The sequence below is a fragment of the Arvicanthis niloticus genome, chromosome 1 (genome assembly GCF_011762505.2).
Source record: "Arvicanthis niloticus isolate mArvNil1 chromosome 1, mArvNil1.pat.X, whole genome shotgun sequence".
Lineage (NCBI taxonomy): Eukaryota > Metazoa > Chordata > Mammalia > Rodentia > Muridae > Arvicanthis > Arvicanthis niloticus.
This window is the reverse complement of record NC_047658.1, coordinates 131,331,684-131,355,124: the sequence shown is the minus strand read 5'-3', so window position 1 is coordinate 131,355,124 and position 23,441 is coordinate 131,331,684. Positions and strand designations below refer to the sequence as shown.

Sequence of the window (23,441 nt, the reverse complement as noted above, 5' to 3'; positions counted from 1 at the left end):
TGTTATACAATTGTGTATCTTGCCTTGTATATTTAAACATAATGTATATTTCATACAAAATTATATAGTTCACCCAAATGTGGATAATGCTAAGACAGAGATATGCTAATAATATTCCTTCTCCAGCACTTAACAGTTTTGATTTGTTAATTTCCAACAACATGCACAGCACTATGTGATGTCCTGAACCTGTCTGTCTTGCGGCTCACATTTGCAGAGAAAACAAAGTCTTAGGAAGCAAAACAGCTGTTGGTTTGCAAAACAACAGTGACTATTTTCCTCAGTATGATTTTTAAAGGCTGAGAACATCAACTGAAACAATGTATACTCTCCTCCACTTGCCCATAGTGGAAAAATAACACAGAAAATCTTTTCACGGCAACATTTATACCAGTCTCAATACAACTACAGGACAAGAAGCAAGATGGTCCATGTTAGATTTTGCACACTAATAGCTAGCAATATAATTAGCATAGTTTGCTTTTTCTTTTTGGCCACAGAATATAAAATGTTGTTCTAAATTGATTAAATCTTCTACACCCTGAGATTAACAATAGCCTAATAAACGTCAGGGTCAGCTTTGTGGCTCATGCTCTTGTTCAGAAAGCATGAACCACATACAGCTAACATCCTTTGAAGTATACTGTTTCTTCAGCAGATCAACTTAACTGCCTTTTCTTTTTAAACGAACAGCCTCTAGTTGTTCCGTGGTGACGGGGATGGCCTGAGAGGGTCGAGACATAGGGAGCCTGAGAATTCCCCTCCCACCCTAAAGCCACACAGAAGACACTGGTTTCTATGTCAATTATGGACACAACATAGAGATGTATTATTCAAGAATTCTCTGCAAAGCACTTTGGAATATTTACTATATATTCTTAAGAAATCATAATGAAAACTAAATGCTATCATGAACTCTGACAGGGCTCCCCTCCCCTTCCACACACAAATTCATAAAACTTGAAATTTCATTTTAGTATTTACCTTCTCTTTTGGTATTAGTCCCATTCTTTCCCTTTTAACTATCCTACCCCATGGCTGAATTTGGGAGGAAGACAGGTTCTTAGACTAAGGCAAAGGGTCACTTGGGATAACACCTGCTCTCTGTTTTGGCAGTGCATGGGGTGCCTCCTTCTCTTCAAGTACAGGCTGCATGGCTTTTGTGTGTCTTTAATTATGCACAGACTTCCCTGTAATTATGATGCTTCCAAAACTCAAACTGTTAGCTGTCAGAGAGACAGAGAATTAATTCTAACTCTCGGTATTCTTGGTAGGGTACATAAAAATTGCCAATTAATAAAATATAAATCAAAAGATCCTATCTTCTCCAGTCCGTATATCTCACTTCAATACAATAAGCTGATAAAATTTCTACACTTTTTACTCCCTAAACACAAGAGTTTAGTATAAGATAACCTTGTACCACACACTGAAGTTAGAAAGGCACAATGTAGTTATTTTAAAGAAGACAGTATGACAGTATGTGGAATCCTTGGGTCGTTTTTTCCTTGCTCACTGCTTCTATGAAACTGAGTTTGCTGAAAATTCCGGGTAACCCCAACATGCTTCTCGAGTAAGTGGGAGTTCATTACAGACTCTGCATGCCAGGGGTGGCGGAACAAACACATTGCTTGCTCGGGTTTGCAGTTTCAGTTAAGATAAAGATATGATTTTTACAATATTAAAAACCTCTAGATAAAGCATTTAAATTTTTTAAGGTAAAATTTTTGAGTAGGAAAACAACAGTAAACCCAAAAAGCTTTTTGGGGGAAGAAAAGGGGATAGATTATTTACTATTCATTTTACAGCCGAATCTTTCCTAACTCAGGGAGCCAACTGAGATGTTCCCTGCGGTTCTACTCTGAAGTTGTATGTGGCCCATGTCACATACCACCTTGTGCTAAGTAGGAGAAAACTTCAGGACTGACAATTTGTAGCAAGTTGTACACGTACACGCACATGTGCACACACACACACAAACACACACTGAACTGAGAGGAGCGGAACATTACTGAAGTAATACTGTCTACCACATATGCTTTCTACAGACCACTGCACATAAACTCAAAAGCTTGTTTCTACTTTGTATGTTACATAGCCCTTATTTGAAACTATAAGTGGCTTCTGGTGATAATCTGTACACATTTACTTCTATGACTGAAAATAAATCTGAGCTTGAGCCTCAGCACCAGCGAAAACGAAAAGAACTAATGACTTGTTTAGCTTAAATGAGAGCTGTGCCATTTGAGTAAGAAAGGTGACAGAGCTTCTAAGAAGGTATAAAACCCTTGGGCTTAAAAAGTGACCCAGGGTCAAGGAGAACCTACAAGGTCATAGTTCAAGTTGGGGATCGGGATGATTACAGATCAACAAGTCTTTAAAACCCAAGAATAATCCCAGCTGCTCAAAATGTGCCTCTGGTGCTGTATGCAAGATCTGCTCTCCAACACCATCTAGTGAAAGAAAGCAATATTCCTATGGGGTGGATCTTACCGACCGAGAATTTTTAATGGAGACCAAGAACAGCTAAGAGAATTCTAGAGCTCCATCTCACAGCTGAGAGATAACAAATCTAAACAAGGTAATGAAGACACCAAATCTAAATCTCACTGATTTTACACCTGTGAGCTCTCCTTAAGAATTACAGAGAATTAAGAATTATTCACGTATAACTCATTAATTTCCTGATCATTATTCCACCATTCATGAGCAAGACCAATCTTTCCCTTCTTCAAAAAGCTAATTAATCATTAATAGATAGTTACTAAGTCCTTATGATATGCAAGGCATATGATATAATCAGACTATATAATTACCAAAATAGACAGACTTTAAAAACAAAGCCAGGTAGGGCGGGGTTACGGTGAAGATCACGGATCTTACTGCTTGTTGTGCGTCAGTGGTTTCCTTGATCCACAGGAGGAAAATCAGATGCAATGTGTCCATCTAAAGCATCTTTTCCTTTTAACAGCAACATAGATGAAGAAGCATATGACTAAATAAGCCCCTAAATTAGACATTTTTTTTTTCTACTGCATGAATTCATTTGGTCAAAGACACAGTAGCTTGCTAGTGAGGGTGAATGCCAGACATTTAGGAAAAAGTTCCAGGGAAATCTTAAGTCCTGTGAATGAACACTTGAAAATGCTAATTTCAGAAATAATGTAGCATACAAAACCCACATGGAAATGGGATCTTCTAGAGATTTGCATTTTTACTACCTACTTCCAGCTTTACTAGGAAGATGCAACCACAGTATATTAGAGGACTCCACCACGGCTTTAGAAAGGCGTGGGCTGAGCCTCAAAAGAAGGCAGCTGACACCTAGATGATCAAGATGCTGAGGAGGAGATATAAAAAGGCATGAAGCGCTATAAAAACGTATCTGATGTTCATAAGGCATAGCCTATGCTCATGTCCTGACACATACTATATCAAAGATAAGCCCTATTACTTGGGACACTAAAAAGGATGCTGAGAAGAAAAGGTGAGACTGAGTCAAGACAGGGTCCAGACACAGGAGCTACATGTCATTTGTGTCAATTCTCAATCTCAAAGGACCTACACATCATGTAATGGTTTTCCCTATAGAGGTCCATGTAGAACCTGAGGTATTTAATAATTCAAAATATGCTTTGTATATAGAAGGCTGTGGAATTATGTTCACAATGGCAAGTATATTATCATCTAAATATTACAAGATAGTGAAAACAACTTTGCCCCAAGAAAGTAAGATCTATCTACTGGGGCCAGTAGAAATTTTCTTTCCTGGTTTCCTAAGTGTCACCCAGCTCAGCAATCTGCCACCCAATAAGACCATGATTCCCAAGTAAAAGTTTGTTTTCCTCCTAATGCAGTATGCCTAACTCAAGTACAAGTGTCCACCAAAGCAAGGCAGGAGAGGTTTGCCTTCCCTTCTGTCCCTCAACCTGCAATGCACATAACCAAGCGTGAGAAAAAAGAGCATGCCAAACACGATGTCTGGGTTGATTTCTGCAATCATCCTTGCATTTTTCATATATACAGGACAAGAGACAGCTAGTGTTATGCCAATCTGACCCTAGCTAGAGTTATCTGAGATGAGAGGACCTCCATTGAGAAAATGCTCCACAAGATCCTGCTGTAAACAAGCCGATAGTGGATTAATTAGTGATTGATGGGAGAGGGCCCAGATCACTGTGAGTGGTGCTACTCCTTGGGCTGGTGGTTCTGGGTACTAACAAGAAAGCTGACTGAGCAAGCCATAGAACAAGTCAGTAAGCAGCACTCCTCCATGGCCACTGCATCAGCTCCTGCCTCTAGGTTCCAGCCCTGCTTGATTTATTGCCCTGAATTCCCTCAGTGATGGACTATTTGTTACCTGCAAGTGTAAGCAAAATCAACTCTTTTCTCTCCAAGTTGCTTTTAGTCATGACATTTTACTACAGCAATAGAAACCGTAACCAAGACAACCATTAAAAGGGAATTTGAGAGGGGCACCTCTTATTCATACTTTCTGTGTTTATAGATAGGTATTAAGCTATTATAACATTAAGTTATTATAACAGTGATAATAGCTTCTGTGGGCATCCCTGAAAAAAGAACATGAGAAAAAACTATGCGCCAGGGAGTGACGTAAAGTACGGAATGGACTAGCAAGATAAAGAGAAGGTGTACACACAGAGGAATCACAGCTCATCCGAAGGGGTGGATGTGATAAGAAAGGAGACTGGACCCATTCCCACCCAACTTCTCCAACCTGAAAAACACAGCCCTTGTTATTGAGATATAGCTATAGTGTGGACTTTGGTACTTATCCCTGATGAACTTAGTATCAAAGAGCGTTGTTTCATTTTAAAAGTAAAAATTGAACTAAATGCTCAAAACTAGTCTTCCTCTCTAGGTTTTGCCAGCAAACTCTGACTAGCCACTTGACAAAAAACTTTGCAGTTTATCCAGTATAACCTCAGTAACTTACTATTTATTTATTTATTTATTTAAAAAAAAAGGTTTACAGGACTACATTTCTATTTCCCACTTTCATGAGTGTCTTTAGAAGGAAAAAATAGTAATAACTAAAAATGGCATTTGTAGAGTTTTTAAAAAAGAATTTATTTTATAAGGGCTAACTTGCTGTTTTGGCATATACCAAATATGAGGTAAAAACAATCTATCAAAACTAGTAATAAAAATAATTTTTCAGTACTACAATTACATAAGCTCTTAAATTAGTTTAGTTTCTTTTAAATAATCATTTAAAAAATAGATTACATTGGAAGCATTTTTTCTATATAAATTCCAACACTCCTGGCTTTGGTTCTGAGTGGATAACTGGAGAACATGCTTGAGAAAGAAGTGGCTGACATTCTCACATCCACCCATCTAGCCATTTTATTCTCAAAATTGCAATTAGAGCAAGTTCTTCTGCATATGTATTAATATTCTTAAGCTGAACTGCAACATAAATTTTCAATTTTTAAAGAAACTGCCTGTGTAGCAACTGAACTGAGCTGAGTGAAGCCTGTGAGCCAATCTCAAGAGACAGATGAGAAGCCCAAGGATGGACATAGAGCGCCATGGATCAAAGAGGAAAAAAAAAAAAGAATTAAGACATCGTTTAGCAGGAAGGAACTATACGATTATCTTATACCCAAAGGAATGCCGGCTCGTAACAAAATACATAAAACAAAAGGTTCTTAGAGACTTTTAAGCTATCAATGAAGAATACAATTAGCCAGTCAGTTCATGCAACTATGGCGTTGAGAAAGAAAAGCAATATTGCACTAAAAGGAATTTCTTAGGATGAATCCACCCCTTTCACTGACTCAAAGTCACCAGCCATTTCCTGTATGCATTGGCATACCTGGCTTGCTCTACATTCCGACAAGTGGACAATACTTGATCAATAAATCTGTGCTCCATCTCTAGGCCTAGGGAGTCTGGAGCTGGGGTCCGCTTCAGGCGCTTGGTTTCTTGGGAATAGCCTTGCTTGCTAGAGTCACTCAGTCCGTCCACTTCCATTGCCTGAGATAGCTGAGGGCTTGTTGGAATCTGGTGCGAGTCATTCAAAGCCCCCCCAGAGTCTGCAGGTGACGGGTGAGTCAAGCTGAGAGGAGACCTGCCGTTTAAGTGATGTTGAAGGTAGAAAACGTGCCGCCTGTGATGGGGTGGGGGGAGAGGGAGAGAAAGAAAATCATGACAAAACTCAAAATTCTCAGGTGAAAGAAGGTGATAACTAATATACAGTATTAGCCCACACCCATTTCAAAACCCAAAACTGTTTGGGGGAAAAGAAACTGACAGAGATCTCAGGGTTTTGCCCCTCATTCGGGCTGGTGCGTGAGAAACCCGCATTGCTCTAAGGCTTTGCAATAAACATTTACTTGGATCACACTGAGTTTTCAGCTCTAACTCCAACATGAATTAGAAACAGTCAAAGCTCAATATTCACCATAAATTATTATAAAAAACAAAATACCAACGATTTAGAATCTCACAAGTAATTTAAAAATAAGGCACAGTAAACAGTTCCTCCAGACTAGAGATGCTGTTCATAACCTCTGCCTAGTCCTTTCTGAGGATATGTCTATTGCATTTATTCATTCATTCAGTTGTTTATGTGCGAGCACGTATATGTGCGTATGTGCATGTGTGCGTGTCTGTGTGTGTGTGTGATTTATGAATACAGAAGTATATGTGTGCGTGTGTGTGTGATGTATGAATTCAGGAGTGTGTGTGTGTGATGTATGAATACAGAAGTCAGTTTTCTCTTTTCACCATGTTCCATGTGCTAAGTTCAAGGGAGGATAGACCTTGCGGTATCAGGTTAGTTGGCAAGCGTCTTTACTCACTGAGCTGGCCCGCCAGTCCCTAGTCTTTTTTTAAAATTAGAATACACCCAAGGTGACTTATTTAAGATTTCTCCCAAACTTCCACTTTAGTCTTACACATCAGTATTCAGCAGAGGTGTGCTGGGCTCTGAGCAATGCACATAAAAGATACTATTCCTATTTTCAATCGAGCAGCAGCCTGGAATTGCTTATTAAAATGAAAAATTGCTTTGTATAATACTCAAACAGTTTTTCCCAGGGTGCGCACCTGCTACACAAACTATGACCTGACATATTACAGGTTCTAAGATGTTATACCTCATCATTCATTCAAGGGCCAAGGCCTTAAATATCAACATTTTAAGTCCCTGAGGCCTTGCTATTGTGATGAGGAGATGCAGCAGAACAGCCAAGTCTCTGAACAAGAGCCTCACGTCCTGTCTGTCTTAAAGACATACAATCAGAATTCTTTGCTATAAAAAGACCACTGTCTACTCTTGAAGGTTCTAAAAAAATGAAAGATAACTTCTGCCTTCTGAATGTACTTAGTGTGGATTAGCAGTTAACAGACTAAGCAGCCATGAGAAAGATTAGACTGGAGAAAGGTGTCAGGACTCAGTTAACTTAAGAAATACAGTGTTTACAATCTGTATTCTTGACTAGCAAAGACAAGTCTTTAGTTTTAAACTGACCTGAAGCAGATCTTGGACTTGTAAAGATTGAGATACTTCCAAATTAAGATCCAATATAACTGAAGCAATGTGTTAACTCACCTGGACTTCATTTCAACATGAACTTTATATAATATCAAATGTACTCAAAATCCAGGTTAATAAAATTGCTGGCTTTTCTATTTGTTATTATACGTAAGATAATTAATTTGAAGATCATTAGAGTGGGGGACAAGATAAAGCTCACCTTATGTCCCACCATCTAAGCACTGGTTTCAATCCTGCCTACATCAAAGATGATCTGAAGGTTTTATTTTTTTAAAAAACACAAGGTAGCATTCTATCCAGGATATGCTAATGTCAGGATCTTCAAAGAGTTATAAAACATGTTTATGTTTTCCATTGTTTCTATACTATGTTGGAAGTAACACAAGTCATTCTGTTGTGTAGTTAGGGGTGAAGCTAAACCACAGGCAGAGATGTGAGAAATCGTGTATTAACAAGGACAACGGTGGTGAACAAAAGCCCTTCCTCACTCAGCCAGGAAACGCTACAATCAGACGACCACATGTATGTCCACAGATAGAAGTCAGATACATCAGGTTCTGCAGTCTCATATGGACACACCCAGTTAATCACAAGAAATGTGTTTTCTCTTTCTTACCTGTGACACCAAAGGGTTTCATGTCCTGGATAGGAATCAATAAGATCTGTGCAGAATTCCACTTCTTCTTCTAGGAGCTGGGGAAGATTCACACTTGGCTCCTCTGTTGAAGCTGCTGCTGCTTCATCTTTTGGCTCACTTTTCAAAGAATTGTGCTGTGGTGCAGCACTGTCTATCGTAGTCTGGCTAATCAATGACTTCAGCAAGAACTGGCGATAGTGAAATCCACTGTGGTCTGAGACATGCATGGACGCCCAGTGTTTAGTAGAAGACAGTTCATCAAGAAGGATCTTGTAGGAGGAAAAAGGGAAGTGAGAAGAACATGCACAAAGGCTTTTCCTTTTTCATCAACATTGTACAAAATCCTGCATGATGTTCTCTTAGAAGCAGAATGCAGCTAACCAGCTAACTTCCCTCTCACTTTAAAAAGCAAAAAAGGATTTTTTTTTTTTGAGCACAGAGTTTACAGACTTGCTATTCTTTCCCTTCACCTTATCACATTGTGGATAACCATCACCACCACCAAAAAACAAAAACTAACAAACAACAAGAAGAAAACCCAATCAAACAAAAACACCAATCCCAAATTTATGAATTTTTAGGGTATTTATTTACAAGTAATACCACTGTAAAAGGCAAAATACACAATATAAATTCAGAGGTAGTTTTGATTCTTATTACATTTAATACTTCTTATATTCAACTTGTACAAATATGCACTATACTTCCAGTAAGAGACTCAAAGTAACTACTTTTCACAATAAACACCATAAAAGCAGAGACTGTTTGGTCCCACCAGTTAATTCTAAAGGTAAGCAAAAACTATGATGCACAAACAATAGAACTGCTGAGAGCTCACAATTGTCACTGTTTGCCTCAGACTCCTCTCAGTGGTGATGATAATGAACCTGCGAGATCCAATTCAGTTCTAAAGCATTTAAAACATTGTATTACAAAGCAATGTATTACATGAATGCTATGGGTTTGGACAATATTTGTGAAGAAGTATTGTTCAGTATCGGTCTGGACTGGTGGCAGACAAATGAAAAGTATCATCACAGGCCTGACAGTTTCCACTAGGAGTTGGTTTTCCTGGTTCTGTGTTGTTTGTTTTTATTTTATTTTGTTATGTTTTGAGACAGGGTCTCACTCTGTAGCTTAGTCTTCTGAAAGTTTTCAAGCCCAGAATGGCCCCAGACCTGCAGGGTCCTCCTTCCTCAGCTTCCTAAGTGGTGACAGGTGACAGATGAGCGCCATCATGCCTGGTTTCTAGTACAAGACAAGCTAAGGAAAGGACCACACGCCTGTGCAGCCCCAGATGACTTGACCTGCTTCAGGGTTCCAGGCAACGGTTTTCTGGTACTGACTGATCCTCTCATACCTCACTTATCTGCTCCTTTGCAGAAGCAATCTTTCCCTGGGAACCTCCACAGTACTTGTACATTTTCACATAAACAACAGTTGCAGGTGTCTTCATTATCACTGAATTGTAAGGATGTTTCATTTTTAATAAACAACAAATTGGTACAGGGTATTTATCCAGTCCAATTGATGTTTCCATTCTCTTCTATTCACTAGCATTAGAGTAGATTGCAAAGACTTGATGAATAAATGAGAAATTTAACAAAGCCAAGGGCAAGTATAAAACACTAAGATTACTGGCCTACATGGGCAAAGTATACAGTTAAATGTTTTTCGTATCATCTTCAAGGTTTTTTTTTTTAATTTTACCTTTGTTGAGACAGGACCAGTCTGGTGCCATAGTCCAGGCTGGCCTACAACACGATCTTTCTGCTTTAGCCTTTGAGGTCTGGATCCCCAAGTTCAATCATTGCCACTACATTCATTTACAAAGCTATAGCTGACAATCTCCAAGAAAAACATTTGGCAAACTTACAGCCAGTTCTACTTGAATATCTATCTGAAAAATATCGTTAAGGCTATTATTATTATTTTTAAGAATCAGCCCACTATTAATAGGACAGTTAGTTGTCTTTAGAAACTTTTTTCTTTTAGTGTGGCTTCTCAATATAGACTGATAATACCACAACTATCTAAACTGAATGTATATAACATGAAAAACTTTTACATTATTTCTGACTAAATATTTTTTCTATTTTAAAAAAGGTTTAATTTATTGTTTAATTTTGAAGCAAATACAACACATAGATGAATGTTTTTCAATAAAACCAATTTAATTATTTTAAAAACAATCTTAAACAGGCTAGGGAGATGACTCGGTTGGTGAAGCACTTGCCACACAAGCATGAAGACCTGGGCACAGACCCCCTGTGTTAGGGAGATAAAGGCAGGAGGATGACAGAGGTTTGTTGATCAGTTAAGACCAGACACCTCAGGTCCAGTGTGAGACTTATCTCAGAGAGCTGAGGGCTGGGTAGACGTCTCAATGGAAAAGCATTTGTTGCATGAGCACGATGACCTGAGTTCAAATTCCCAGTGTCTATGAAGAAAGCCAGGCATGGCTGCATATGCCTGTAATAGGTAGGTGCCAAGAACTCACTGGCTAGCCAGCTAACCAGAAGGGTGGGTTTCTGGTCCAGTGAAAGATCATGTAGCAAGGTAATTAAGAGAAAAAGCAATAGAAAAAGCTGCTTGCCTGTTTGCTCTGGTGTACACAGGCATGCATGCATACAACATGGGAGGCGGGGGACTGGAGGGGAGGTGGAAAGACCCCCAAATCAACCTCTGGCCTCTGCATACACACATGTGCACAAATACGTCCCAGTTTAAGACTTCTTAAGGAAACAAAACCTATGCTATTCTTTTCTCTATGGGTAAGATGCATATTAAGTCATAAAAGAAACCAGACATTTCAAAGCATTTTCTTATTTTAGGGTATTTTTTTAATAGAATAAAATGGTATATAGGCAATGATTTTTAAAAAAGACAGCAATTACTTTTAGATGACTTTAAAAACACAGAGGAATGGCTTCACTGTCAGGTGCTGACAAGATGTGTGCCTCTGTAGAATATATCTTAAGTGTCCCTCCTCTTTTCCAACTTCCATGTAAAATGAAAACTAAGTAAACATAGCAGCAGGCTATACAACAGAGGCGTTGACTGGTCTAGAACAAAGTATGAGAAAACTCATGCCAGCACTCATATGCTTTTCTAGTAACTCTCCCTCTGATTACAGAAGCGATTGTCCTGATTAGGTTTTGTCAATGTGATACAAACTAGAGTCACTTAAGATTGAATCTAAATTAAGGAAATTCCTCCATAACACTAGCCCATAGACAAGAGGGGTACGTGTCTTGATTAATGATTGATGTTGGGGGTCCCATCCCATGGGAAGCAGTACCACCTCTGGGTAAGTGGTCCTATATGGCTTAAGAAAACAGGCTCAGTAGCAGTTCCTCCATGGCGTCCGCCTGAGTTCCTGCCCTGACTTCCTTTGGGGATAGAGTATAACCCGAGAGTTATAAGATGAAATAAACTGAACTTTAACTAAGACAGTGGTAACAAAATGATCATTATAGAAACAGTAATAATAAGGAAGAATAAAAAAAAACCCACATTGCACATTAATCCACTGGGAGATAACTTTTGAACTGATTCTATTCTGCTTAAATTTTAAGTGCGTAAGTGATGGCTAATCTTCACTGTCAACTTAGCTGGATCTACAATCAATGTGGAAAGAGACTTCTGGGTGTGTCTATGTGGGAATTTCTACAATGATTTAACTAAGGGCAGACTCATCCTCAATGTAGGTAGAAGCATCCCATGGGCTTGCTCTGGAGCTAGGAAGAAAGTGGGCTGAGAAGCGGCATTCACCTTGCTCTATTGCTGACTGCAGACTCAATGTGGCCAGCTGCCTCATGCTCCTTCTGCCATGATGGACCATGGTCCCTCAGAAGTGTAAGTCAAAACCCTCCTCCAACATGTTTCTTCTTGTAGGTGTTTGGTCACAGTGACAAGAGAGTGGGCAATAGGACACTGCTACTGCAATGACCACTCTGCAACAGCACCTTTCGTTATCACCCAGCAGTTCATCCTCAAGATGAGCATTTGACTAACTAGTCCCTTATTTCTACTCACATATGAGTAACATTCTTACACATAAAACCATGTGCATATCTAATCTCCTATTCAGGAAGATAAATTGTACAGCCTTCCAAGAATGCACATTATAATATTTGTCATCAGTCTTATAAAGCTGTCTTTTTTGCCAGAGTCCAGCCTGGCACCAGTACTTTGAGGAAGGTAGTGATGGGGTATGGAATCTGTGGAGAGGCCAAAGTTTATTTATCTTTGGCAATTCTGCCTACCACTCTTTGCTATTCTAAGACCAGTAGATGATGCTTTTGCATTGGTTTGCCTTGTAGCTCTTTGCTGGTCTTCACTGGGCTTCGCCTATTCTGGGCTTTGTTACACTCTTGCATTGGTTTGCCTTGCTTTCTTTGCTGATCTTCATTTGTCATGACTTTATACAGAGAAACACACCAAAGAACATCTGGTGGTATTCCAGCTGCTTTGTGTAGCTTCCATGGACTCATGTGCTGATCAGCAGAGCCTCCTGGTTTCTTCTGGATGAGCTACTGCTTGCTACTGATTTGTGTTTGGTGTTTGGTGAGTAAACTGGACTGGCACTGCTGATTTATATTTAGTGCTTTGCTAATGGACTGGGCTCCTGACAAAGAAGATTGGAGTCGCCCCAAAAAACTATTTCTTAACTGGTCCACAACCTCCGTACTTATTAACCTTTCTTTGCCCCTACTTCTGGTAGGTGGTAGGCTAAAAGGGAGGTTGGAATGTTGAAAAAGAATTGTTTTGAAATATCTAAGCCTACAAGTAATTGATTAAAAATATATATACTTGTGATATACAATGTAATCATAAGTGTATATACATTTTGGGATTATAAAAACCAAGATAATCACCTCACAGAGTTATCATTTTTTTTTATCATGAGACTATTTAAGATATCCCTGCAGCAAGCTTTAGCTATATGCATAAGATACTATTCTTTTTAAATGTACTGATTTTTGTGTCTGAGTCATTTGTTTGCATGCATGTATCTTGTGCCTGTGGAGATTAGGGGAGGGTGTGAGATCCCTAGGAATTGCTGATAGAGGCAGTTATGAGCACCACGTGGGTACTGAGAAACAAACTCCAGTCCTCTGTTAGAGCAGAGAGTGCTCAACCCTTGAGTGATCACTAAGCAATCGCTTTGTGCCCTACATATGATATTATAATTCTGGACACTAAGCTGCATGAGGTCTTTAGTGACTATCCATTCCACCTAGGTAAACTCTCCTTTCTTTATCACTTTCTCAACTTTTCCAACTATCATTCTACTTGGTTTCCAATGAGTTCAAATGTTTTTAGATTCCACATAAAAGTGAGATTATATAACATTTACATGGCTTATTTTTACCTAGCATACCATCCCCCAGGTCTCGATTTTCTTCTCAGATTTTAAAAATCTATTTTAGTTCAGTTTATACCTTTAAAAAATCTAACTTAGTTATCACAAACTGAGCAAAAATTCTTTTTTTCTATATAGCATGTCATATTTAGCATTAATGGAATCTTCACATAATTATATCTACTAAGAATTATTTGGAGTTTATATATTTTTAACATTACCTAGTCTATTTTTTAAAAAGTCCTGTCTTTTAATTACTTAACATAATTGAATACCTAATGCCATAGTGTCTGTTTAATTTTTTAGCTATTTTGTAAGCTTTTCTTTTCTAATCAAAGTTATAAACCTCTATTTTTTGCGTATTCAGAACCATGTTAACATAATTCACTGATTTCCAATGTTTTTATATACACACACCTGCCAAAAAGCCCCCCCACCCCCATTACCAGAGGCATCATTTTCCATCCCCCACTCATCAGGAAAATGATTGTATGGTCAGATTCTGAATCGGGTTACTTTGAATCACGTTTTCAGATTCACTTACATCACATAATGTTCCAGTTTCATTCCTTTATTATGGTCGCAGTCCATTTTACTAAGACATCACCTCGGGCTTTGCTTTTCCCATTCGCTATGCAGCTGAGTTGTCATTAGTCTGGGTCTCTCAACACCCTCACTCACTCATGCTTTAATATAAACTTACCTACAGTTCTCCAGAGGCATAAAGAACCATTCTTTTCTCCCAAGAGCACAATCTACTGGTTTTAGCTATACCTGATCCCTCCGCATACAGCAAGTCCACAGTTTTTTTTTTTTTTTTTTTAAGATGGCACTAGATTATATTTCTACCAGCCATATTAAGGACCCCTTTTTGAATCCTCAGTGACATTTGCTACTGTCTGCCATTACTATTGCCATTCTAGTTGGTTTAAAACAGTGTTTCACTTACTATGGCTATGATTTGCATGTGTCTCCTTTGTTAATGATGACAAGATGTGAGTGAGCACAGAAGTAGATCCAGGGAGCTGAGTCAAAATCTCCCCAGTGAGCTATGTACTTAACATAAGATGATCTCAAATAACCAAGAATTTTTCCTTGGTGCATTGCCTCTATGTTATGAGAATGCGCCCTAAATGGGTCCAGGGCTTGCAGGCAAGTTTCCTGTCACAATTCATCTCACTGACCTTTCAGTCCCAATTCACCCCCCAGGCCCCACTCTACTATCATGCTATAGAGCAGAGATAAAGAGCTGCAGTATTCAGTAGCCCTGACATCAACCACATGACAGTACATCTCTACTCTCAGCAGCTGTTTCCCAGCGAACCATTTCTGGTGCTTCCAACAGGACGCAGAGCTCCCGTTGGAAGCACCAGAAATGGTTGCTACTTTCTAACTGTGGTTGGCTCTCACAACAAGAGTTCATCTGGTAGACAGTACCAGTCTAGTTCCAGCAGCTGGGAATGACAATACAGAAGTGTTTCTCATGACAAACTGCACTAAGCAGATGAAGCCCGCTGCAGCTCATCCCACCTAATCTTTTGAGTGGGAAGACAGAGAAAGAATCCTGTGTGAAAGAAACCCAGAAAGTTCAGCACAGTAACCCAGGCAATCCTCACACTAACTTCAAGATAGACAGCAGTCTTCATTTTAAAAATAAAATCTCAAAGGATTACTTTCCATGTCGGGGTCAATAGGAACCAGGCTGATGCACCTGCTCTGTCTGCTCGGGTCTACTCTCCTCTGTTGGCTTACGTTCCCTTGGAAGTAAAACCTATATTTACCCTGAAAGACTAGGGAAGGAGAGAGAGAGAGAGAGAGAGAGAGAGAGAGAGAGAGAGAGAGAGAGAGAGAGAGAACACAGCTGGTGAACCACAACTACAGGAAACTCCCCTGGAGCACACTGACCTTTGACTTCACCTCTTTCAGCTGCCCCAGCCCCAGGAAGATTTAGAAAAGAACCATACACTATTATGGAATCCTAACACCATAAACAACAAAGGAAAAATGGAGATGATTTTGTAACAGAAAAAGAAACATAGGGGCTCTCATTCTGAAGGATGAGTACTAAATGTTCCAAATGATCCAACTACAGCTAAGTCTAAGCCTCAAAATACTCCAGAAACTTCCATCTCCCCATTTCTAAAGGAAAACAAATGCTGTGAGAGGGGAGGGCCGCACTGACCCTATGGGAAAGACCTTTGTGAGCAGATGTCACCTGATTCTGATCCCATAGGCCTGCAGAGGCCCTGGGAACCCAGGTGATTTATAGGCTCTTTTACAAGTTTGTCCCTGCTCTTTCCTTTCCTTTTTCCTTTCCTTTTCTTTCCTTTTTCCTTTCCTTTCCTCTCCTCTCCTCTCCTCTCCTCTCCTCTCCTCTCCTCTCCTCTCCTCTCCTCTCCTCTCCTCTCCTCTCCTTTCCTTTCCGAGAGCAAAGGATATGAGTACGAATCTGCTATTTCAGTTCGTTAACATGTGTCCAGAGAATGCCATGAGATAATTTTAATTCTCAGTAGTTTAATAATCTTAATGAGTTGTACTGACCCTTTCTATTTGGTTCTATATGCCTTTGGTCTGCCAACATATTTCCTTTACCAGTGTCTTAAGCTGTGCCAGTGGGAGATGAAAACCCTTCTGTAATTATGAGGATTTCTTTGGAACCCATAACTGCCTTGATCCTCCGGGGCTGCTGGAACATTACTTTCAGGGATAAATTACTACAGAGATTTCAAGGGCGGATGGGCAGCACTGGCCATGGAGAAAGAGTAATAGTCCTACCTTTAGATCCAGCTTGGCCACGTTCTGTAAAACCCAGATGCGATGGGACCAGGCATTATAGTTGCTGGGGTATCTCCCTGCTGCTTCACTGCAGACTTCCATCTCTTCCTGTATTATCCGCTGTGTCCTCTCTGCAGGAACTGCACCTAAACTTCCTTTGGCCACAGAGGAAGGCAGGGACGTTTCCTGACTTAGCTGTTGCAGCACCCAGCGCCTGTTAATATAGCATGGAGGAAAGAAGAGGAAAGAACACGGGGAGAGAGGAAAACAATCATTTCCCTGGTTCCTGGTTTCCATGTACAGGTAATAAAAATAAATCCTCCATAAGTTGGGATATGGGGATACCAAGGGGCTGCTGCTACTGTGCTCTGGAATACAAGTTAACTTAACAGTATGGGCCAGAAGGGGGACATGAGAATGACAGACAGGAAAGGGAATCTTTTCTAGAACATAAGATCTGTCAGAAAGAAGTTATCAGTTCCAAAATGCCAACTTCCAAACACAACTTGACCAAGAAATACAAAGGGAGCCAGGACACCTCCGTGTGTGGCGGGCTGGGCACAGGGCTGAGGGCATGGTGAGGAGTCAGCTGACTCGTGTGTCGGTCATGTGTGTATGTCTCTCCTGCATTTGTTTGCAAACAAAGGGCTCTGTTCTGATAGCTTTCATTAAGCAAAATTTCTACATTTCAGCATAAAATGTGGAAAAAATAAAATATATTGAAGCATCAAGGTCTGCGATGTCCTTAACCACAGATTTTCCTTTTGTCTATGTATATTTTGCATCAGCATACATTTCAGTCAAAAGCAACAGAAAAGGTTCCTAATTGGTTTATAATTTTATGGAAGCATACTTTCAGACTGAAAAATTTCAAACCCACAGGTACAGAAAAATGAGTAAGAACATTCATTTCATTGTTAAACAATGAAGTTTCACAACAAAACTCTGTTTTGCTCTTAAACTACAGACCTCCTCCCCAATAACTGAGATATGTATTTAATAGTTTCCTTCTGGCACCGGCCCCACCCTCATCTCCCCGGGACATACCACGCCACTTTTTGTTAGGAAGAAAATACAGCTAACTGGTTTAGTAAGAGTCTACTCACAATGCTAGCCCAAGGTAAGATTACAGCCATGACGCCTCAAACCTGTCCAAGAACCCAACAATGCTCATGACAGAAATGTCTGAGGTGTGAGGAGGACAAACTGCCTGGATAGCTTCTCCAAACCAGTAGGCCACACCACTGTAGTTTGGAGAAGGGAGGGGAGTTACATGAGACATCAGAAAAGCATGTCTCCCAATAACAGAGTTTTCAGGTCTTTACTTGTATCCTGGCTGTCTCAGATTCCCACCCTAAAGATGCTCCATGCATTCATGGTTTTAATAGCTTTCACTTAGTCCACACACCAATCACCTCAGTTACCTTCAGCTTCTTTAAAATTTACTTTCAATCATCTCAACAACTAGACCACCATGCTTACCAGGAACACAAGCTTATGGGGGTTGGTCTGTTGTTAGGTATACAAATCCTAAATTCTAAAATCTAAAGATCTGGTTAGGGGGTACACCCTCAAATAAGGAAAGAGCCTGTGACTGGGCAGCACAGAAAGGTGGGACCTGAGAAACCAAGTGAGGGGTCCTGGGAGAGACCATGGGGAGAAGGAGAAAGATGGAGAAAACAGGAGGTCTCCATGAGATGGGATGGACCAGGAACATGTGGCTGAGAGAAATGCCCCGAGGACAGACTGATGGATCAAACCAGCCCGGGCGAGAAAAGGTGCATGATTTGGATACAGGTGAGAACAGCATAGAATCTGCCGAATCTAGGCTCACAGCTTGTAAATAAAACATCAGGATTTTGTGTCTTTTATACGAACTAGCTAGAATATATAATCCATTTACACAAGCCCATATATTATAGTTAACTATCTAAATTCAATCTCCAAAAACGGTAACAGATGGGTGAAAGCAGCCAGCATTAGTGAGCAATTATTATGTGCCAGGCACTGTAGCAGTGCTTGTATGCAAGATTTCAAGAGCACTGAACTATGAATTCTATGAAACAGTTTTAAGTATTGCTCCTGTTTTATAAATATGAAAACTTAGGCTTGGAAGGACTTCCTACCATGGGCACTCAGGTAGCAAGTGATAATTCTTAGAATCAAACGTGTGTAATGTGACTTTAGAATTCAAATTCTGAACAAACAACCGTGCTTCATAAGCTACGATCTTAAATACTGAACAGGAATACGAAACTGTCAACCACACCTGTGAATCCATGTCTCTGGACTCTTAGGAAACTTAGTTAAGGCCAATTTTCCCAGATGTAGATCCTTAATTGGACTTAAAGTGCCAGAGAGGATGAGCTCTTTCCTGTAACAAAAAGAAAACTGTTACTTTTCTATTCATCCTCACTGCTTTTAATAAAATTCATGGTGAATCACCATGAATTAATTATTAAAGAATAGATAACAAAAGAGAAAGGCCGAGGAAAGGGTTCAGTCAGCAAAGTGCTTCCTGTGTGAGTGGAGGGCTTGAGTTTGATCCCCAGAACCTACAGAGAGACCAGGCACCACAGCAGAAGACTGAACCTCAAGCCTAGGGGGAGGGGGACTGGGGCTAGGTCTCAGATCACCACATAGGCATCATCTGTAACACAATAGACATGCAAATCCCTAGGTCTCACCCCAGAGAAACTAAACCAGAAATGGTGTGAGTGAACCATATTAAAGCTTAAAAGTTATTGCTTCAGAGTTTATTATCACCTTGGATAAGTTTTTTGTCAACTTTGTCATCTGGGAAGAGGAATCTAAAGTGAGAAAGAACACCAGCATTAAACTGGTAGATGGGCAAGTCTGTGGGCATTTTCTTGATTAATCATTGCTATGGGAGGGCCCAGCCTACTGTGGGCTATGGTACCCTTGGTCCTGAGTTATATATGAAAGTGGGCTCAGTAAGCATGGGAAGCCAGCCAGTAAGCTGTGCTCTTCCACTTTTGCTTCCTTTCCTGTCTCCAGGTTCCTTCCTTGAGCTCCTGCCCTGACTTCCCTTACCAGACATGTGTGTGACCGAAGACTTCTAAGCTGAGATAAACCCTTTTCTCCCTGAGTTGATTTGGGTCATGTGACCTTAGACTTCTAAGCTGAGATAAACCATCTTCTCTCTGAGTTAATTTGGGTCATGGTGTTTTATCACAGCAATAAAAACTTGACCAAGACAAGAGTCAACCATGGTTTGGACATTTTAAATGGTAAATTTCAGAAATAATCATTTAGCTGAAAAATAAAACTTCAATAAAAATGGTTTTTGTCTGAATTAATCAATTGTGATCTCTCTTCCAACCCTCAAATGTCAGATAATTCAAGTGCTCACAGTATCACAATGATTATACTAAAGGCCTGTGGCCCTAAATGCCCTTCCCACACATTCTCTGGCACTCCAGTGCAGCTAAACTATCAAGCCATGCCTAGTGCTCCAATCACTCACACGAAGTGCCTGTTGTCCCCAAACAAGAAGGCATCAAACAGTATATTGTAGTTCAGCAGGACAACCTATATTTTAAGAGAAAAATGTGTATAGAAAATAGACAGTTACAAGGGGCATAGTACATGTATTAGAACTGTCATGGAGATATTATAAAGAATTTGTCTAAGAAGTAAACACAGGATGCTATGGGCAATTGATTTATACTTCATTTTTTAAGCAGCTAAAACTCATAGGGTTATGTGTCTTCAGAAATCTGGACAAACTTCATTTTGCCACTGAAGAAAATGACATACCTCACATTCCATGCAGTGGTGAAGTCTGGGTTGAGAAGCAGCAGAGTGCAGGTGACATCTATCAGTTCTAAAATGAAGAGAGACATATAAGAACACAGTCCTGCCCACCAAAGCCCGGTTTCTTGGAAGGTCCTCTTCACTCTCTTTCATTATAACCTGTATCTCAGACCATATGAGTTTTAATGACAGACAGACCTTTGTAGGACGTCAAGATTTCCTTTTATTTGTGATTTGTATAATTCTTTTAAAAGTTAACAAGTTTACAATATGCCTATAAGGAATAATCAATCTTCCATTCTTTTAGTAGATCTGGCAATAATGTAATTTACACTAAATAACAATTTTGAAACCACCATTCCTTTAGTTCTACCAACGTCTCAAACACTAATTTTCAAAGGGAGGCAAGGAAAAAGAAAATCACCCATAATCTAATTTACATTCTGCTGCAAAAAGTTTCCTTCTACACATTTTACAGAGTAATAGCAATGATAAAAGTACAGTAATCATGTTAAAAAGACTTGTAATGGTCTATTTTCTTTGGATATATTTCCTGAAAGAGAATCACCGTGGCAAAACAATACAAAAATCAATGTGCCTCCTACTGTGTTACAGATTGTCCTCTAAATGGACTGTGACTATCTTATATTGCCAGAGAGTAATGTGACTACTTTTCTCCGGAGTCTAACCTATTATATTTTAAAACATCAATGTGATGGCTTAAAAGAAAAACGACACTCTACTGTTTTAATCTTACACGCTTAACCTTCAGTCATACAACACTCTTCCTTTTAGCTTACTATTTGCAGTTCTTTGAGGACTTGCTATTTATAGATACTAGATATTCCTCATGGTCTTAATAAGATGCCAATGGATTCAGGTAAACTTCATAAGCCTGCTTTTAAAAGAACAAAATTGGCCAATTCTAGACATTTTGTCGTTTCTAAAATTGAAGATCGTTTTAGAATTGCTATTGTTAATCTAGAGACACAATGCTAGAGTAGGTAAGGGCAGTAGCTGTATTAAATGCCAAGTGTATACAATACAGGAGTCGCTGATGCAGCTTATGTGGCCCTGCTGGGAGCAGCACGGTCTGAAGCTAGAATCTCATTCCTTCACTGCAGCCTCGCAGTCGGCCTGAGCCAAGCTACTTTTGTTTAACTTTACAAAAGAATCATGAAACTTAAGGAGTTCGTAAAGATCATTTTATGTATATGGATGCTTTGTCTATATTATATATCACCTATGAATGTATGTATGCACATGTGCCTAGTGCCGGCAGAGGTCATTGGGAGCCCTGGAACTGGAGTTACAGCCGTTGTGGGCCACCATGTAGGTGCAGGGAACTGAAGCGTGTATTAGAGCAGCCAGTGCTCTTAATACACTGAAGTATCTCTCCGGCCCTGATATTTAGAGTTTTCATCAATTAATTTGTGATAAGGTTAACCATGACACTTTTGGCATGTCACTTACACTGCAACTAAAATGCCTGTCTATAACAGATAAATAAAATGTTCTCAGTAATACTGGATAAACTTCAAACATAAGAGCAAACACATAAGTATCTCATGCAACCACTTAAAAATGGCCCAGTTAACCACTGATTATTCTCACATAATGTTAATGAGAAGATGACAATTGTTCGGCACCTATGCTTCTGCTGCTACTGATCCCTCTGGACACTCAAACACTGAGAAGCTGGCTATACATGATGACTTGTGACCCACATTTCCCTACTGCAAGTTCCTACATGCAAGTGCGTTGGACAAATAAAGTATAATCTAATTCATCTCCATTTTCTTTCATTTGTAATGGTTTTTGACATGAATTTAATGTTTACCAAGGAAACTAATATAATGTTCTATATCACTATCCACTTAGTTTCACAAATATTCTAAGTATCAACAATGAGTCACCACTTGAAGGATGGGTGTAATTCTGATAAGACCCAATTTTATCCTTCATAACGTTATCTTCTTGCTAGGAAGGGCAAACATGGGATATATACTACATTTGGGGCCGTCCAAAAAAGCTAAGCCTAATTCTATTTTTTAACATAATATTTTTGTTGATTCTTGGAAATTTCACATCATGCAACCCTATCACACTCATTTTTCCAGTCTTTCCATGTCTGTCCCCTACCCTAGTGATCTTTCCCATAAAAGAAATTAAAAATTAAAAAAGAAAAAGAAAGAAAGGAAGGAAAAAAGAAAGAAAGGGATAAAGAAAGAGAAAAAACAAGCCCACTTTGTGTCATGTATATACTCACTGGAGCATGGTCAAACTCAGTGGCCAGCCCCTTAAACAGATCTGAGTCCTTTCCCTCCCACACCTCCGCCAGGAGCCATCAATTGTGAAGAGCTACTCTTCAGCAACCTTATCACACTTTGTAAGATTTCTCTTTGATGGCTTCCTGTTTAGGCTGCTACCTTGGGGGTAGGTAGGGTTGGAGAGATGGAGTTTGAGGTGGAGGTTGTCACCACAGCCTTCCATACCCTCTTTATCCATTGTGCGTCTGCATTCATCGATATCACCACAAACGTAGCTCTCTAGCTCCTTACAGTCAGCAAGAGCACGAATCATGAGCTTCTGTGTGGTTCTGGTGACAGCACAGATCACAAACTCAGGCCCCAACTGCAGTACAACTACCGGTCGAGACAAAGCCCTTGGAGGCAGCCCAGACCATGGACATCACCATGGCTGCAGGTGGCAGCACAAAGCACAGACATACACATGACCTTTGGTGGTAACACAGGCCATGGACACCAACACAGACCCAGGCTGCTACTAGTAGGACCCTGGACCCAGGCATGGTCCTCAGAGGTAACATGACCCTGGGCATCACCATGGCCTCAGGTGGCAGGCCACTTACATGAGCCTGGTCCTCTCCACAGCACATACACTGCTCAGTTTTTCTGTCTTTTCCATCTCTCCATCACATGCTTGTTCATCACAGTGGTGGAGGTGGGTGAAGGTCTGGCTCCTGCCCTGACTAGTTCTTACTAGTATACCCGTGGGGACTACAAATGAGTGCAATAGTAAAAGCACTGCAGACCGAACAAAGTATGGGAAAGCCAGAGAACTATAGAGCACAGACAACTACAGCAGAAAGAGGCAAATTGTGTTACACCAAAACTGGCTAAATTCTTAACCTGACAAAACAGTTATCAGTACCCGGTACCAGCATGCACTTATGGCACATGGAAAGGTTTCTATGTGATAGGGAAGGTGTAGAGTTTCTTTGATGTCTGCAATTGTTCCAAAAGCTGTTCCACTCTGAGTACACTGGCTCTCAGTCCCCACAAGAGCTACTTCTGTTTATATGTTTAATGCAACTTCTATTCCGTAAAAGTGAG

At 39.9% G+C, this 23,441-nt stretch overlaps 1 protein-coding gene across 1 annotated transcript in view; it reads right to left on the bottom strand.

Moving 5' to 3' along the window:
- Window positions 1–5,595: 5,595 nt before the first annotated feature.
- The window catches only part of Ptar1 (protein prenyltransferase alpha subunit repeat containing 1), a 32,111-nt gene continuing 14,265 nt past the window's right edge, over window positions 5,596–23,441 (bottom strand). The window contains exons 3-7 of the mRNA XM_034510511.2: window positions 20,089–20,155; window positions 18,578–18,682; window positions 16,309–16,522; window positions 8,145–8,434; window positions 5,596–6,136 (exon numbers count right to left, since the gene is read on the bottom strand). Coding sequence (XP_034366402.1) covers window positions 5,797–6,136; window positions 8,145–8,434; window positions 16,309–16,522; window positions 18,578–18,682; window positions 20,089–20,155 — 1,016 coding nt within the window. The 3' untranslated portion in view covers window positions 5,596–5,796. The remainder of the gene's footprint in view (window positions 6,137–8,144; window positions 8,435–16,308; window positions 16,523–18,577; window positions 18,683–20,088; window positions 20,156–23,441) is intronic.